The 19,417-nt window shown below is 36.6% G+C and overlaps 1 protein-coding gene across 3 annotated transcripts in view; it reads left to right on the top strand.

Annotated features, from left to right (window-relative positions):
- DNAAF9 (dynein axonemal assembly factor 9) overlaps positions 1-19,417 on the top strand; it is a 168,810-nt gene that overhangs the window by 41,206 nt on the left and 108,187 nt on the right. For 2 of the 3 annotated variants that reach the window (XM_074230098.1, XM_074230097.1), the window contains exons 4-7: positions 1,446-1,570; positions 7,125-7,221; positions 8,189-8,295; positions 12,703-12,780. In XM_074230098.1, coding sequence (XP_074086199.1) covers positions 1,446-1,570; positions 7,125-7,221; positions 8,189-8,295; positions 12,703-12,780 — 407 coding nt within the window. Of the gene's footprint in view, positions 1-1,445; positions 1,636-7,124; positions 7,222-8,188; positions 8,296-12,702; positions 12,781-19,417 lie in introns of those variants that run through there. The other variant, XM_074230099.1, reaches the window with a different exon arrangement.

The following is a 19,417-nucleotide window of genomic DNA, read 5'->3' as shown; positions in this document are numbered from 1 at the left end:
ACCACAAAAAAATGCTGCTTGAATATTTTATTGTGTATGGTGTCTTTTCTTGGGATCCTTGGACTAAAAAGAATGTGTACAAATTCTGTTCTACCTTAGTATAATAGAGAGATAGGTAGAAATAGAGATATTATATCTTTTTAGAGCTGGAGAGTTTCTCTTAATCCCTCTCATCTGGATTATGGCAGTGACTTTCTCCATGTTCATTGTGCCGCCAGCCCATCATTTCATCTGCCAAGATGATTTTGGTAGGGTCCAACTCTGACCTCACCGCTACTCAGTGATTACCTCAGGGTCCATTCTAAGGATTGTTTGACACTCTCAGCACTTCCTAGTCTGGTCCCTTCCTGATTTTCCAGGCTTTTTACACTTTTCTCCACTCCAAAATCTCTTGGCCTCGCTCCCCTGGCCTGCTTGCTGGGCCTCATATCCAGATCATTTCCACTTCCACCTCCTCCCTCCCTTTTATGCTGGCTGGGAACCCTTCCTGCAGTTGTCCCTTTCCTTACTTCCACTATTGGCTCCCTTTCTCCTCAGACTTGGTTCACATCCCACTTTTTTCAGGAGGACTTTTCTGACCCCTCTCCACTGCTAGTAGTGTCTCTCCTCTCACATTAGCCTTCATCTTTCAGTAGAATGTGAGTTCCTTGAAGATAAACTCTGTTGTTGTTATAAGAAATATTGTTTTGTTATAAGAAATGATGAACAGGGAAGCCAGGTGGTGCAATGGATAGAGCACTGGCCCTGGAGTCAGGAGTACTTGAGTTCAAATCTGGCCTCAGACACTCAATAATTGCCTAGCTCTGTGGCCTTGGGCAAGCCACTTAACCCCATTTGCCTTGCAAAAAAAAAAAAAATAAATGTTGAAACTTGTTTTTTGCATGTATGGGGGGGATAAAATAAACTTTAAAAAAGCCCCCCCCCCATTTATCTGCTTCCTTTTCTTTTTAATCCTTGTTGGATTGATTGGCAGGACATTTTCCAATTACAATACTTAAATAGCAAAACAATGATTTTATTGAGAAAAAGAGTGCTTTTTTCCCCTTGTGCTGCAATTACAAAATAGCTTTCAAATATGATACGATCTCAGATATTGATGCTTAAAGTGGGAAGAAATGAGGTCAGAAGTCTTAGGTTCAGGTTCTGACTTTGTTATCTACTTTTGTAATATTGGATAAGTGACTTCATCTCTCTGAGCCTCAGTTTCTTTATCCATAAATGGAAATGATAAACCTTTCAGGGTTATTGTATAGAAAGAATTTAGTTTTTAGTTAATTGTCAAGTAAGATAGAAATGTAATTTATAACATATATAATATATTAAGGGGGTTCATTCAGCTTTTCAGAATTTTATTGAATGTTTCAGAATTTCATAGAATGTTTAATAAATTTAAGTTTATGCTTTGTTGAATTGTTCATGTTTCTGTTTTGTTTTTTGTTTTGCAGATGTCATTATATTGATCAAATCTGACAGTGTCCATCTATATTGTAGTCCTGTGAATTATCATTATCTCTTGCCCTATGTAGCACATTGGAGAAACTTACATTTCCACTGCATGACTGAAAATGAGGTGAGGAAATGATGAAATTGTACCCTGAGAGCATCCTTCTTGTGAAGAGAATACTGACCTAAGAAGTAAGACTTCAGAGGGGATTTAAATCAGGAGGAATAATTATAGTAAAGATTTATATAGTGCTTTAAGATTTACAAAACACTTTACATACATTCATTTACATTCTCCTTTGATAAATGGATGTTTTCTTTTGTGTGATGTCCCAGGTCTTATGAACAATAAGAACTGTTTTAGGAAACTAATTGTGTAACCTAGTTAGGCAGCAGATCCCAGAGAAGAAGAAGAAAAAGTGAGATCTGCAGGGATCTATTGGCATCCACTCTCCTTATCCAGACAACCAATTTTACTTAGTTTTCATTGCTTGTCTTCAGAGGTTACATAACATGAATCTTCTTGAGGTGAAGACTGGGGCACAGTGCAAATTCTAAAAGCTTTGTGGTTTAGCTTGCTCATGTGCTTCTCTTTTCAGATTTTTAGTGGAAACCTTATGTGCAGTTCCAAAGATACTTTAAAAATGGGTTGTGTTTTTTTTTTTAGGTTTTTGCAAGGCAAATGGGGTTAAGTGGCTTGCCCAAGGGCATACAGCTAGGTAATTATTAAGTGCCTGAGGCCAGATTTGAACCCAGGTACTCCTGACTCCAGGGCCAGTGCTCTTTCCACTATGCCACCTAGCTGCCCCTAAAAATAGTTTTTATAGAAACAGTGTTTATGTTGGAATGAAAATTGCTGAAGAAAACACCCTCAGTGTCTTTAAAATTTCTGGCCAATAGAAATGTATTCCATAGCAGCTACACAGCTAAGCAGTTCTTGGTTTGATCTCTCAAAATAGAATTCATTTTCAGACAGAGGAAAAAAAGAATAACCTCTTTTCTAGGGGAAAAATGTAGCCATCATAAACTCTTTTTTCTTCTTGCTTTGTTTTTTAGGTAGAGAATGTGTGTTATGATGAAACCTAAAAGGCACTTAATATTGTTCAATAACCAATTCTGGGGGCAGCTAGGTGGCGCAGTGGATAGAGCACCCGCCCTGGAGTCAGGAGTACCTGGGTTCAAGTCTGGCCTCAGACACTTATTACCTAGCTGTGTGGCCTTGCAAAAACTAAAAACAAACAAACAAAAAAAAGAACCAATTCTGTTAAGCCCCTGAACAGCGGTTCTGGTTTTGTGTCACAAAGTTTTTGGCATTACTATCCCCATCATTAGAATAATGGTTTTAAGTACAAAAAATATGAAGCATTGCAAAGGAAACTAATTATATTGAAATAAATTTATCAAATAAATTTTAAGAAATTCATGAACACCAAGTTAAGAACTCCTATTTGGTTCTTTTTTTTTTTCTCCAGAGTAGGAACCCAGAGCAATAGGTCTCCTTAAGCTAACAGTTAATCTAAAGCCTCTCAACTAAAAGACAGGTTCAAATTTATTTAACCTTAAGCTTCTGTACAGTTATTTGATGAACATGTATTAATCATCTACCATGTTTGAGGTCCTGTATCTGGGTATTTGGAAAACTACAGTAACATTGTCCTGGACACTCAAGGGGTTTGTAGTACAGTAAAGGAGAATAAGTCATATACATAGATCGCATGCCCTACCTTGTATTTTAGTTGAATGTCATAATTGATAGAAATTGGATGAGAGTTCAGCATAGGGACACATTGCCTCTATCTGTGGAAATCAAAGATAAACTAGCTTGAAAAGAATGGAATTCAATTTTTTTTTCTAGGTACTTTTTTTTGCATTTAAATGTTTATTTTTTTCTTAAATTTTAATTTTTCCATTTACCTGTATTCCTTTTTTTTTAGTATTCTTTTTAGTATTACTTTTTCAAATTTTGAATTCTATACTCTCCCTTCCCCCTTTCACCCCTGGAAGGCAAGTAATTGACATAGGTTATACACATATAGTCATGCAAAACACATTTCTATGTAAGTCATGCTGTGAAAGAAAACACGGATTAAAAATAGATCCAAGATAAATATGGGTACTTCTTTATTGTGCTTTTCTTAAATAGATTTACTCATCCTTATACTTGGGGAGTGATTTTATGAATTTGGGGTGGCTATTTCTGGCTTCATGAAAGGGACTGGACTGTGACCTTTAATATTTTTCTTTCCAATCTGTTCTGTGATTCTCAAATCTTACTGCACTTATTCAAATCTTACTTATAGTTATTCAAAAAAATGTAGTTCACAATAAGAATTTATCAAGTAGTTCTATGTATCCTGATATGGCCTACACTATCAGATTAATTTTGTTTACCATTTTAATTTGATTTTTTGCTTATTTCTTCAGTACTTGGAAGAGTTTATATATTCATGTGAGTTTCAATGATGATAGAATACCTTTTAACCCTGATTCTAGCAGGACCCAGCCAAGAAAATCAAGGGAAATTCAGATTAAAGGACTACAAATACGACTTGAATATTATAGACTGGTCTTTGGTTGAGCTTCACTGTCCTCATGTTTGAGAAATCAGGAGCAAGTAGACTCTTTTTCTGCAACTTCAACTGGACCTGTTATTGGCTGAATTTTTGACTTACTGTTACTTAAATTCTTTTAGTACATAATGATACTGTCAGGTTGCTGCTGCCTTTGGAATTCTAGATGATATCATTTAATAAGTTTCTTTGGCTAGCTTATCTGCTCAGGGTAACTGAGGGATTTCCCACACATATAATTACTTGCCAAGCTTCTCTGGAATTCCTGCCACCATGATGTACAGATGCAGATACTCTTTAATGACTGAGTTACTCCCTTTTCCAGTCTTGTTCTTGGAACAGTAAGACTGAGAAATGAAGCACTTGACTCTTGGGCCATAAAATAAACTCATTGATGTGAAATGAATCTTCATTGTGACAGAGACATGATCATTTTCTCATATTCAGGGTTTTTTTCCCTGATTGGGAAAATGAAGCACTAAGCTCTTGAAGAGATTACCTTTTGGGTGGCTAGGTGGCACAGTGTATAGTGCACTGGCCCTGGAGTCAGGAGTACTTGAGTTCAAATCTGGCCTCAGATACTTAATAATTACCTAGTTGTGTGGCCTTGGGCAAGTCTCTTAACCCCATTTGCCTCACAAAAACTATGGGGGTGGTGAAGATTACCTTTGATTCATTCAAGAAAAAGCATGTTCTTATGTCTGCTATGAGCCAGATGCTCTAGGGGAACATAAAGATAAAACCAAAGCAATTCCTACCTTTAAGTAACATTTTACATGGAAGAACATTAAGTAAATAGAGAATATATATACAAAGTATTTAAGGGTGAGTGAATTCCTTAGAAAAGGCATTAAAAAATAGCACCAGAGCTAAGCATTTAAAGGAACTAGAGTGATCCTGAAGCAGACCTGGAGCTCAGGAGATACTTGACTCTAGAGGCCAACCACATAGAAGTGATAGTTGAAACCATAGGAACCTAGAAGGTCATGGAATAAGCACATAGAAAAAGAAGAGCCCTGGGATATACTCAAACAAGTATCATGAGTTTATTTTTTGGGATTTTTTTTTTTAGTTTTAAGATTCCTTTAAATTGAAATTTTATTATATTTTTCTAATTACATGCAAGAATAGTTTTTCAGCATTCATTCACTTGCAGATTTACGAGTTTCATATATTTCTATCACACTCCCTTCTCTTCCCTTCTCCAGTATCATGAGTTTATAAAGGATATTAAGAGAGTTTATAGAGGAGATTAAGAAGGAGTATTCAGTCAAGTTGGAATAGAATCAGCAGTGGTATCACATAAATAAATTCAGGAGATAAGAATGGTCAGAAGTATCAAACACTGTAGATAGGTCAAGAAAGATGAAGTTTGGGAGCAGCTAGGTGGCACAGTGGATAGAGAGCACCAGCCCTGGAGCCAGGAGTACCTGAGTTCAAATCCGGTCTCAGACACTTAATAATTACCTAGTTGTATGGCCTTGGGAAGCCACTTAACTGCATTGCCTTGAAAAAACCTTAAAAAAAAAGAAGCTTGAGTAAAGGTCATTCATTGGATTAAGCAATTAAGATTTGGTGACCTCAGAACAAATGAAACTGAGTGGAGCTAGAAGCCAAGAGACTGAGTAATAAGTGAGAAATGAGAAAGAGGAGACAACAAGGAGGAGCTTTTTCTAGGAACTTTAGTTACCAAAAGAGAGAGAGAGAGAGAGAAGGCAAAAGTTTAAAGGAATGGTAGGTGATCTGGGCATATTTATGGGAAGTAATAAGAGTTATGAAAGAAGAGATTGAAAATCAGAGCTTGAATGAGGGTGATAGATGGACCCAGTTTCTAGAGGATAATGGAGGGCAAGACTTCAAGGTCAAGGGCTCTTTTGGTGCTAGGCAAGGCATCTACAACAGACCTGGATTTCTTTTTGGGGTGATCAGCCTTCCTACTATGATGAGACAGTAATAGAGATAAGAGGAATTTTTGAACTATAACTTAGTGATTTCTGCACCCTTATGTTAAGCCTAGCAGATGGGAAACTCTCTCCTTTGCTAAATCAAATGACTTGGTTATGATTGTATATTTTGAGATTGTATTTTCTATTAAGCTAGCTCAAACTGGGAACTGTGCCCAAGAGTGCTGTACTCTTTTTTTTTTGTGAAAATTTTTATTTATTTTGAATTTTACAATTTTTCTCCTAATCTTCTTCCCTCCCACCCCCAAGAAGGCCATCTATTAGTCTTTCCATTGTTTCCATGCTATACATTGATCTAAATTGAATGTGTTGAGAGAGAAATCATATCTTTAAGAAGAAAAAAAAATAAAACATGAGATAGCAAGATTACATAATAAGATAAGGGGTTTTTTTTAAATTAAAGGTAATAGTCTTTGGTCTTTTTTTTCAAACTCTTCAATTCTTTCTCTGGATACAGATGGTATTTTCCATTGCAGATACCAAAAAATTGTGCCTGATTGTTGCACCGATGGAATGAGCAAGTCCATTAGGGTTGATCATCACCCCCATGTTGCTGTTAGGGTACTACTCTACTAACCCTTAAAGTAATTTTTTTGTCCAGAATAATGCATGCAAAGTCTCAGTTATGGATCCAGGAGCACTGCCCTCCTGACTTATGGTTGGGTTCTGTTAATATGTGCTTGTTGGTAGAGGGGTCTTTGTGTCCTAGAAGGTGTTCTCACTTTTTCTTTGTACTTTGGAAGTTAAATAGAAGGGACAGTCTTTGACCTTCCACCTCTAGATGTTTTGCTTTTAAATAAAACATGCCCTTTGAGAAGACCCTACCAAGGGTCATTTGGCAAAGCTCATCTGTTATGTCTTCTGGATTGTGATGATACAATTTGTTATATAAAAGCATATTTATCAACAGATAAAATCTGGAGAGTGGATTGTAAAACCAATTTAAGTTTCTGAGAAGTTATCTTTAAGTCTCAATGTGAGGAAGCAGTGTGATGCAATGGAAGAGCCCTGGAATGGGAGACCTAGCAGAACCAAAATCTAGTCCCAGTTTTTCTACTAGCTAGCTAGATGACCTTGGGCAAGTCATTTAAATTATTTTTAGGCTTCCAACTAGTTCTCTGATCAATTGGTTTCATTTTTTCTTTAGTATGAAGATGAAGAAGCTGCTGAGGAATTTAAAATTGCAAGTTTTGTGGACATGGTTCGAGACTGCAGTCGAATTGGCATTCCTTATAGCTCTCAAGGTGAGTAACTGGCTACAGAGGATGCTCTTGTGTTGGTGAACTATATGGACCTTCCATATAGTGAAAGCACAAAACTGGCTAGAAGAGTATTTGTTATAATTACCAGCAGTGGATTGGTTAGTTCCCTAGCAGGGTGGTAGAACTGCCTAGTCAGGAATTTATGAAGCAGACATCCTTTTTTAATAGCTTAAGTAGTCTTTAAACATAGGCCTTCTTGAGGGAGCTCTTGCTTATTAGAAACAAGTCATTAGGATAATTGAGTGAAAAAGAAAGTTGACCTAGTGGCTCCCTTAAAAAAATGACCTGTAAAAGATAAAATAAAAACTTTGGCTAAGTCCAGCAGTATTCTGTATTTTCCAAGAAGTTTTTATCTCAGAGCTCCTATGTAAGGAAGGAGGAATCCTTTTGGCTTGGCAAGTTTCTTTTTTTGGGACTGAGGAAGTTGGCCGGCCAGGCTTCCTGTGGGATAGAAGCCAAGCTTGAGTCTATTATAATTATATCCAATAAATGATGCAAGATGTCTGCAACAGAACAGTTATTTTGCACTTTTCTCCCTAGGATTAAAAATTACATAAAAGTTTATTAAAGTGAGATAAGGATTTATAGAAAATTTTAAATAATTTTCTCCCAACTCTAACCCCAAACTATATATAAGATATTATTATAAACTGGATTTCTCTATATGATTTATTGGAATATTGAATATTTACATTGTTTTTTCTTGAAATTTATGTTCCCTGTTTTAGTCTATGATGACATCATTGGGCTTTCTGGTTTGTGGTCTTGTTTTTTCTGCATGAGAACTTTGTGAAATATAGTAAAAGAACTTCTCTATAACTTGAAGGTCAGAGCAAGACTGATACCTTCCTTACTAATCATGTTAGGTCAGGTTCAGACTGGAATATCTGAAATGAGGTCTGATAACAAGTGATATTATAATAGGCTCTCTTGTGTTTCTTTCTTCCAGGTCACCTGCAGATATTTGATATGTTTGTGGTGGAAAAGTGGCCAATTGTTCAGGCTTTTGCACTTGAAGGCATTGGTGGAGATGGATTTTTTACAATGAAGTACCAGGTATATCTAAAAAATACTGTAACTTGTCTTTGTCCAACATAAAGAAATGACAGACCTAGAACTGATATGGCCCCAGTGACATACCTCTTTATGACATTAGAATATTGAAAATTGTCATTACAATCCATTCATATGTGTATGAATTGTAATGATAGTCCTCAATATTCTAATACCTAAAATAAATAAACAAGATTTTTTCCTTTTATATTTCAATTCATTCCAACAAATACTAAATGCTTCATTTGTATAAGGTCCTGTATTGGGGAAGCAGTAGGGAGTCTGTGTGGAAATAGAGGAATGTTCATGTCCACAAATAGTAATGACTAATTTTTCTATAGTGCTTACTATGAGCCAAGCCCTCTGCTAAGCATTTGACAATCACTATCTTGTTTAATTCTCACAATGACCCCAAGAAGCTGTAGCATTCTAAGATTGTTCAGCTTTCTTGTGATTTCAAATTTGATTGTTATTTTAAACCGTGATGGATTCCTAAGAGTGTCCTGGCTGCACCCCTGCTAATTAGTAGGTGTGGACTCTTTCAAAACCAGAAAACCTAAACTGGAAGCACACCTTTAGTTAGGTAGAAGGTATAATTAGAAATAAGATTGAGTTCTCATTTGAAAAAGAAAAGGAAAAAAAAATCACATACATCTGTTTTAGTCAAATATTGTTACTGACATTACTGTCAATAAATGTGTGGACTCTTTAAAAAGAAATTTTTTTTCCAGTCAAGAGTAGGAAGCCAATCACCCACACTTATGGAATCTGAAGCTCTAATGATCAAGCAAAGATATTAAGTTGACTGGGGTTAGGGAAACAGTATTATTATAGTGAGACAAATTAGCAATAACAATATTGTTAGCAAAGTTTTCAAAACCCATTGAACTGACTGGCCAGGAAATAGTAACTGGATTCTCTGAATCAAGGAACAGCCAATGACCACATCTCAGTTTTCCAAAGGATATAGTTTACTTAGGTCATGCCTCCTCTTTAAGTCATTAACCTAATATTTTTCAGGTCAGAATCATAAAATTCTCAAGTGGGAAGAATTTCCATCTAATCCAACCTGTACTTAAGAAGGAATCCCCAAGAAATAAAATAGTTTGGACAACCTCTATTTGAACATGTCCAATGAGAAGTAACCTATTAGTTCCCAACAAAAGCCTGTGATTCTGTGATCAGATGTGAAGAAAGTATGAGTGTTTTGTGGAATCACATAACTTTTGGTGTAGAATAGACTTCAGTGGCCATTTAGTTGAGGAACAAGGTGGCAAAGTGTATCGAGGGCTAGACCAGAAATCAGGAAGTTTCATCACCCTGAGATCAAATCTGGCATCAGACACTTAACTAGCTGTGTGATCCTGTGCAAGTCACTTAACCCTGTTTGCCTCCATTTCCTTATCTCTAAAGTGAGCTGGAGAAGAAAATATCACTCCAATATCTTTGCCAAGAAAAGCCCAAATGGGTTCACAATGAGTCAGACATAACTAAAAAACAACTAAAAACAACAAACAAAATGCCCCAAAGTAATGCCCATCATAAAATATCCACCAATTAGTTGCCAGAAGCTCTTCCTTTGGGAATACTCAGCAATTCCTAGGTTCTACTCTGAGAAATATTTTTTCTTAATACCACGTCTAAACTTGTCTCTTGAAGAATTTCTACCATTGGTTCCCTGTTTGGCCCTTTGGAGCCAAACAGAGCAAATATTCCAGACACATCTTCAGCATGCCAATTTTCAAACCCTTGGAGATAGCTAGTGGATCCCCTCCCCAAGAGTTCTTTTTCTCTAGGCTAAAATCTCCAGTCTTTTCACCTAACCCTTATTTGACATTGTTGAGCCAGTTCCTCCCCATGGTACCCAGTAGTATGAGACACAGGCATCACATGGAGAGAGTTATTTCTAAACTTCTTCCCAAGGTTAGTTATTTTGTCGGTCTAGTAAGAATGGAGTGGGTGTAGATAGCAGCTGAGAGGTGCCAGCAGGGAGAACAGTTTTTTGCTGAGAGCTCAGGGGAACCAGAGTGCCTGTCCTGCCAGACCTGGTGATGGCTATGGCTCCCTTTATAGGCAGACAAAGTAGTAAGGTACCAATAAGGTGTCCAGAAGTGTCCTTTCTATGAGAACTTAGGCCAAGGAGGATACAGAAGTAGAAGCAAAAACCCTTTAGGGCCAGCAGAGAAGAGCTCAAGGTTCTATACATTTGAAAATGACATTGAGCAGTTTCCTTTTTTAGCATGAATGAATACTAATAACGAACATGTATGTAGCTCTTGAAAACTGGCCAAAGGTTTTACATCTGTTATCTCAGTAGATCCTCACAATAATCTTGATGGGGAAGGAGGGACTTCAGGTATTAGCTTGATTTAAAATCATTCAGTTAGTCTACCCACACTGTGCTAGGTTCTAGAGATATGTTAGCCCATTTGTAATTAGGGACCTTTTTTCTGGTTCTCTTGAGATTGTGTGGATCCCAATGGAACATAGGAGCTGTCCATTGGTTATCCATTACTCTCACAGCTTTTTTCCCAATCATTACTTCTTTGAAGATGGTAATATTATTGTTAGAATCACCTCTTGGGTTTCTTTCTGAAGTGTAAAAGAAATAGTATATTATTTTGACTTTTTCATGGATTAAATTACTAAATTCCATTTGGGGATTTTATCGAGTCCTGAACTGTTTCACACAAAGATGCTTAGATTAAATGTATACCTGAAGTTATCCTTAGCCATCAGCTTCCAATTAGAAATTAGGTAAAAATTAATAACAAATAACAGCAAAATAAAAATAGGCCTTGAACATTTGACACTTACCAGTTTTGTGACCTTGGACAAGTCACTTAATCCTGATTGTCTCACATCCAAGACCATCTCCAGTTGACCTGATTCATTTCTGGCCCTGGATCCAGATGGCTCTGGAACAAAAAAGTGAGCCTGGTGACTTAGCACAGCATCCCCTCACTCAAATCCAACTCACATATGCTTGTCATGGCATCAGTTCCCTGATTCATGGTCTCCTTTAAGGAATAAATATCATCATCATTATATGCAATCATGATAAACATGTTTCAGTATTGATGTTTGTCCTTTGTTTTTGAAGAAGACCATTTGGAATTGGGTACTCTTGACTCATGGGCTGGTTGTTCTATCCACTGTGCCACCTAGGTGCCCCTGAAGCTTATTTTTTTTAAAGCAGCCATTTCTTTCTCTCTTTTTTTTTTAGGTTTTTGCAAGGCAAATGGTAGGTTAAGTGACTTGCCCAAGGCCACACAGCTAGGTAATTATGAAGTGTCTGAGACTGGATTTGAACCCAGGTACTCCTGACTCCAAGGCTGGTGCTTTATCCACTACTCCACCTAGCCTCCCCCATAAAGCAGCCATTTCACAAAACAGTTTTGGAGAGCTGGTTTATGAACCACAGAAGAAAACCAAACTCAAAAACATGAATTTTTTTTCTAAAAAATTGATACCACTCACTTTATTCTCTGAATTTTATTCCAGAATAAAATCTATGCTATGCCCTGAAATGAAATTCATGTCCAAGGGATTGATGAGGTTAGTCAATAGAATGGTAGCTCAAGAAGAATTCCCACAAAAGTTTGAGTATTCAGGATCATTAGAATAAGCAGCAAGTCTCCCAAGGTAACTTGCCTGAAGCAGACAAGCCTCCTTTAGATTTGTAATTGTGATTTTTTTAAATTAAAAATTCAACTTTATATTTTTTTTATATATTTTTTTTTTTAGGTTTTAAGTGGTTTGCCCAAGGCCACACAGCTAGGTCATTATTAAGTGTCTGAGACCGGATTTGAACCCAGGTACCCCTGACTCCAGGGCCGGTACTTTAATCCACTGGGCCACCTAGCCGCCCCTTATTAAAAATTCAACTTCAAGGGCAGCTAGGTGGCACAGTGGATAAAGCACTGGCCCTGGAATCAGGGGTACCTGGCTTCAAATCCGGTCTCAGACACTTCATAATAACCTAGCTGTGTGGCCATTGCCAAGTCTCTTAACCCCATTTGCCTTGCAAAAACCTAAAAAAAATTCAACTTCTAGGGGTGGCTAGGTGGTGCAGTGGATAGAGCACTGGCCCTGGAGTCAGGTGGACCTGAGTTCAAATTCGGGCCTTAGACACTTAATAATTATCTAGCTGTGTGGCCTTGGGCAAGCCACTTAACCCCATTAGCCTTGCAAAAAACTAAAAAACTAAATAAAATAAAATAAAATAAAATAAAAATTCAACTTCTGTACTTTAGTCACTGTTCTTTTTTGGTCTATGCCTTTCCTGTGGGTCATAAGACCTGCAATGGGTACACTTGGGTCCTTGGGTTCCAAGATCCTCTCATGGAAGAGAAGGTTTTAGGGTTCTTATGATTTTTGACTTTCACTGCTTTTGCTCCTTTATTTCAGCTACAGGATGTAAGTTTGGATTTGTGGAAAGCATACAGTCGGATGGATCCTGTGTCACTGGAGAATTTGCTATCGCAGGTATTGGAGTTGAACCCTCTATATAATCTCCCAAACTAGGGCCAAGCTAATGTATGCACAGGGGGGACTGGGCTTGGAGGAACGAGCCAATTTTCTTTCTTGGTTTTATTTAGTTCAGCAATGGGGATAAACTGACCTCTAGATATCTATCTCTCTGACCATGACCATTAATCATTTCCAAGATGCTGAATTTGGTTTTTGAGGAACAAGAGTTGATGTTCTGTTCTGTTCAAGGTCAGATAAGTGGTTTTTGTGGCTTGTCAGAACTTTTTGGTTCTATTTTCTTTATTTAGCATCATTTCATAAAATTATTTGCACATTTATTTGAATTCTTTATGTGCCTCATTTCAATTTGTGCTTCTCATATTCTCCTAAAGCATAACTTCCTCAGTCATTGTCCATGTACAAGGCACCTTGTTGTCATTCCCCAGAATGGCTACCCAGGTTTTTAGTGCTGATTATTTCATTGTCAAAAACCAGTGCTTTGTCCAGTTTCATATCCTATTCCCACCTGAAGAATTTCTTCATCCATTCATCTTTAGACAATGATTTGTGGAGAGAAGGGAGAGTCGCCCATACACTTTGGATACCTTCACATTGGGCTTTGTTAATTTTATAAAGGACATAGATAGTTGACACGTCAGGGAACACAAACTGAAAAAACTGATAGTCGATGACATCCCTTTTGGAAGCATGAATTAATGATTGTGGATGCTGAGATAACTGTATTACTTAACAACTGCTGCAGTTTAGGAGACCTGGGTTCTGTTGGTGGTCTGAGGATTGGGTGATTCTCTCAAAGTTAACTTTATTTTTCTGTAAAACAGGAAAATATTAAATGCTATTTCTCTCATTTCTTAACAGTGATCAGAAGAGCATAGCATTGAGAGATGAAAGGGACCTTAGATCAGAGAACCCTTTTATTTTATACATGAGACCCAGGAAGTGGGGATTTGCCCAAGGTCACAGAGGCAAGGACCATCCTTTAAATCTAAGCCCCTTTTCTCTTCAATTCCACTCATGCCCCTTAGTGATAGAAGAGTGATGATTGAATCCAGCTAAACATTTGAGTACATAGAAGTCTTTGAAAGGCAAGTACTAAAAAAGAACCAACAAGACAGCTGTTTTGTGTTATCTTATCCTATTCTGCATCTCAATGACCTCAGAGAAGTGACTTGCCCATGATCTTGTTTGGCAATGTTAGAGGAGACTTCAGAGCCCAAGCCCAGCTATCCATCTTAGTCTAGAACCAGGGTATGTGAGCTTTTGGGGAATGGAATTGAGAGTCTTTCTAAAAAGTCAATCTCCTTACATCTATCAGAACTCTAGACTCAGGACAGCTAGGTGGAACAGTGGATAGAACATTAGCCCTGGAGTCAGGAGGACCTGATTTCAAATCTAGCTTCAGATAGTTGTGTGATCTTGGGCTAGGCACTTAACCCCTTGCCTTGAAGAAAAGAAAACTCTAGACTCTTGGTGCTAGTGAGGACCTTAAAAGTCTAGGCAGGGGATAGAGGTGGGAATAGGGGGACATGTTTCCTCCCTGTCCTAGAAAAGAAACAGGTTCCTTTCTGTAGGAAGTTTCACATGAAACCTCTTCATCTAGTTGTATAAAATGCGAGCAAGGGACTTCTTCTAAAAGTATAAATGAAAACTTTTCTGTTGTAGTTGAAAGCTTATTCCTGCTTGGCCTCTGATGCTTCTCTCTGTTGCTCCTGAGCTAGACTAGGTTTTTAGATACCTTGAAACTTTTTCCTGGTCCTGCTTTCCAGAAGAAACCTGATGAAGACAGAATTTGGTGTGTATATGAACATTATATAGGAAAGTTCCCAAAAGCTAATGGGTCTAGAAGGCATGAGAACCGAAATCTAAACATTTTGGGGAGAATAGCTTTGTCTGCTTTTTCAGTAAGAAGCAAAAGCAATGAATTAACAAGCTAAGTTTCAGCTAGAGGATAGTGTAACTGGTCTGGAAAAGATGCCTGGGGAAAGTAGCTCAGCAGTGCCCCTCAGTGGCTATGGAGAGGCATAGCCACTGAATCAGTCTCTTCCAAATGACTTAATTGCCTTTTCCTGATAAATAATAACTCCCATATCTGTGTTTTACAGTATGCGAAAGGTTCACACAGTGCTTCCTTTATAATGACTCTGTGAGATGAGATTCTGTTCATCATTGGAACTTTGGGGCAACTTTGTAGGGTAGATGTGGTTTTGTTTTGGTTTTATTTTTAATTAGATTAATGTAGACTTTTTAATTGTATGGATTCTTTCTCTATATTGTAAATTCAATGCATTTCATTCTTTTTGATCTAACATTTATTTGAGTGTAAAGAAAAATTCTTAAGGATCAACATTCTTAAGAAGAAAATTTTGGGGACCTGGACCATTTGACAAATTTTTCACTAAATTTGTGTTGGTCCAGGCTAACCAACCTGGTAAAAACTCCAACAGGCCCTATGGCTTGTGTCTGTTTAAATGGGCAATAGTGAGCGTTGGACCTTTCTTGTTCCCTTTATAAGTTCTCGGGTTTTACTTGATCAGATTGGAATTTTTTTTAATAGGACACAAAAAAGCATTATCTGGAGTTGAACTTCTTGTACTGGTTGGAAGGCCAGGGGTCTTATTGTTACTTGTTAAAGGTTCTGCTTACCTTTTCTGACCTGGATAAGTGTTTCCCTTGGTTACTTAGATATAACCTTTCTGAGGCTTGGGAAGATGAATTTTGGCGGCAGCTAGGTGGTACAGTGGATAGAGTACAGGCCCTGGAGTCAGGAGGACCTGAGTTCAAATCTAGCCTCAGACACTTAATAAATCTAGCCTCAGACACTAGTTGTGTGTGACCTTGGGCAAGTCACTTAACCCATTGCCTTGCAAAAAAAGTTTAAAAAAAAGATGAACTTCCCCTTCCACGTCAGACCCAGTTGGCTCTACTTATACATACAGACCATTTCTCTGAATAATTGCATTTATACTTGGACAAAATGGAATCAGAATTGAACCATCTATTAAAGTTTCTGCCCATATATATGCAAACAGAAAGTGTAAGGTGAGAGAGTAGCCATCCTTTGTCACCCTACAATCTTTTCATTTATTCTAAACTTCTTTTAACTCTTCCTATCTATTTCTCTGATTGATTGCTAATATCTTGTAGTTCCCATAGTTAGAAGATCTAAGAATCCTGAAATGATTTTGTAGAGACATTAATATATAGGTGTGGGAGGGTCAGAATAATCTCAAAAGTACCTTCTCTTGGTCTCATGCCTATGCACATCTGACCATGTCCAATCATAGCTGTTTTTCCAAAAGCATGTGATAATACCTCTGAAAATATTTATTAACATCGCCATAGAGATGAATGATCAGTGCTACAGAAAAGCAATTGGTATGACATTAATCTTTCCCAAGAAGGTCAAGTGGTGCCTACCTGTGTGACCTTGGAGAAGTTACCCAAACTGTTTGGGCATTAATTTTCTCAGATGAAAATTGGATGTGTTGGATTAGATGCTTAATGATCTCAAAAGTACCTTCTATCTTCAAGTCTTTGAAGTGTGTTTTATGATGTAAACACTAAAGAACTTTATTATAATTACAGTAGCAAAAATTTGGGTTCAACATAAGAATTTCTTGACTAATAGAGTGATCCTTGAGTGATCCTCACTGTGGAATCTCTGTCTTAGAAATCCTTATGAGAGGTGGCTTTTATATTTGTCTGCTTGAATTACACTTGAAGCCTGCTTTATAGCCTTTCTTTTATCCAATCAATAGTGTGTTTATCCACCTTAGTACCCTCTTACCCCGTTCTTTGGTGTTGCATCATTACAAAAAAACATTTTGCAGAGATCAAAATGTCATGGCTGTTTTTCTTAAGGGTGCCTTCCCTTTTTGACTTAGCATGAGTAGTTGATATCAATCAACTTGAAGTAGATTATAGTTTCAATGCAAAGCTGATTTTATTTTTGCTTGACTTTGACAAAAATCCCATTTACTGCAGATGCTAAATCCTTTTCAGGAACGATTTCTACCTCATTTGGAATAAAGGGTTCATCTCGGGGAAAAAAGTGATTTTCAGTGAGGAAGTGGGATGGGGGGAAGGTTGAAGATCTGCTTCTCTATTTTATTCATAACTCAGTGGAACTCTTACGGCTCATCAGGCATTGATGTCTTAGATGTTTTGTCTGGATTTTTTTTTTAACTTTAACAGATTCAAGGAACCAGGGGCAAGTAAGGGAGGGAATGAATGGATGACTACCATTTGGCATTGAATCTTAGACCTACTAACTAGAAATATATTATTTGGGATTAAAAGCTAAGGGACCAAACTTAGGAATTTATAAATCAAGCAGTTCTTACCCCTGCTTCCACTATTGTACCCAAACAAATATTGGAATCCCCAGGTAAAAGATCTAGAACTATCTAGTATTATCATTTCTGGATGAAATAAAGAAGAGCACTAAAGAAATAGCAAAGCTTCTTTGACTGAGAACCTAAAAATTACTAGCAGGTACCCCAGGGAAACTGAGGAATTTATGTGTCATCATAGATATGAAATTTCTGAGTGACTGAGCTGTAGTTACCTAGAATTTTGCTGGAAAAGTCTATTTAAAGTGAATACAAAGTGGTTTTCCACTTTACTTTAAACTATATATTTATAGATAAATATCAAAATCTCTCAGAGATGTCAAGGACAAAGATTCTACAATATCACTTAAAGATCATTCAAAGCTTACTCCATTTTTTTACTTACTCTTTACTTTTTGTATGTTTTACAAATATACTTGTATTTTTTGTATTTACTTTTTGCTTATTTGTATACATGTTGTTTTCCCCTATAGAATTAAGTCCCTTGAGTCTAGACATTATTTTGTTTGTATCTTCGTATTTGCAGCATCTGCCTTTCTGTCAGACACACAATAGGGTTAAGCATTAATAAATGTTTATTGATTGATTGGAAATGTTCTGTGGTTCTGCTTACTCTACTTTGTATCATTTCATAAAAATATCCCTAAATTACTCATATTCATTGCATAATATTTTTCCAGTATATTCTTATTCCATAATTTGTTTAGCCATTCTCCAAATGATGTGGGTTCCTTTATGGGCCCAGTTTTGCTACCACTAAAGTATTGCTATTAATATTTTAATATATATGAGTGCTTTCTGCCTAGTGTTGACTATCTTGTAATACATTACCAGTCGTGGGACCTATAGATCATGTCAGAGAATTGTAACTTTTTTCTTTAATCTGCATTGTCATTTTATATTTAGTATATTATTTATACACACCACTTAGGGATTTCTTTCACATAATTTCAAACTCTTTTCCAGAATTATTGGACAATTTCAAAACTCTTACCACCAATGTATGAGTATGGCTACCTTTTTATTGCTTCTCCAGTACTGATTATTTTTTTCATTTATCATTTTTGCCATGTTGATAGGAGTTAGAAGAAACCTTAGGATTATTTCAATTTATAGTTATCCTCTATAGGGAATATTTAATTTATAGTTATCCTCTATAGGAAACATTTAAAATATGATTATTAATAGTTTGTAAAAGCTTATCTTTGATTGCTTAACTTTTGTTTTGTGACAGGTACCAATAAAAGTTGTATAACCCACTTTTATCAAAAATATTGGATCTAAAGACTTTTCTCATTTCATATTTTCTTTTCTAGATTCATTGATTTTGATAATACAGAAACTTTTACATTTGATGTATAGGCTATTTTAATCTTATCATTTTAATTGCTTATTTAGTTAAGAATTTCCCTCCTTCCCCCCCCAGCTATTTTTATAAGTACCTTCTTCCATTTTCCTGTAGATTTTAAAACTGATACTTCAGTAGTTTTAAAAATAATATTACCCTGTATTATTAGATCACATGGAGCTAATTTTGTGACATGTATTTTGTAAAATTAAGATTAATTTCTACAGAACTGGTTTTTTTTTCCAGTTTTCCCAGCAAGTATTCTAAGGTTTATCAAATATTGTATACTGTCTTTTGCTTCTGGATTTTACTAATCTATCCAGACTTGGTATTTAACAAACCAATATTGTTATTTTTAATAGCTGGGGCATTAAAATTTCCTTTTTGAGACTGAGTTTGAACTACAATGATCATACTGCAGCTAGATTTTTTTCATTCACTATTTTAGGAATTTGATCATGAAAGCCAAGTCTTGTTTTGATAATCTTTGCTATAAAATTATTGACTTCTATAATTTCCAGAGGCTCCTGTTAGTTATTGGCTTCCCCAATCTGGTGGTTTTTTTTTTAAATTTTCTTTGTGCTTAATTCTTTGGTCACTTAGTTTCTCTTTGGAGTAATACACAAGTGTCTAGAATAAAGTCACCCAGAGATTGGCTGTAGGGAAATAAGCTGTAGAAAAGTCTTCTGAATCTCATTCTCAGCTTTTCTGAAATCTCTTTTGTCCACTTTATTTTCCTGGTCATGGCCTCAGCAAATTCCAAGCCAACAAATATTTATTAAGCATATTTGGCCTTAATGCCTTAAGTCAAGTTGTCCCTTCTCTGGCAGGAAGGAGCTTCTTTAGGAGCTCTTCTCCCTTTGCTTTTTCTCAAATTCCTAGCTTTGCTTCATCACAGAATCCTTGAACCAAGATGTTCCCTGACTCTAAT

This window comes from Macrotis lagotis, chromosome 3 (genome assembly GCF_037893015.1).
Source record: "Macrotis lagotis isolate mMagLag1 chromosome 3, bilby.v1.9.chrom.fasta, whole genome shotgun sequence".
In the NCBI taxonomy this organism is placed as follows: domain Eukaryota; kingdom Metazoa; phylum Chordata; class Mammalia; order Peramelemorphia; family Peramelidae; genus Macrotis; species Macrotis lagotis.
Note: the sequence above shows the minus strand (reverse complement) of the source record. Positions and strands in the feature narration are given on the sequence as shown.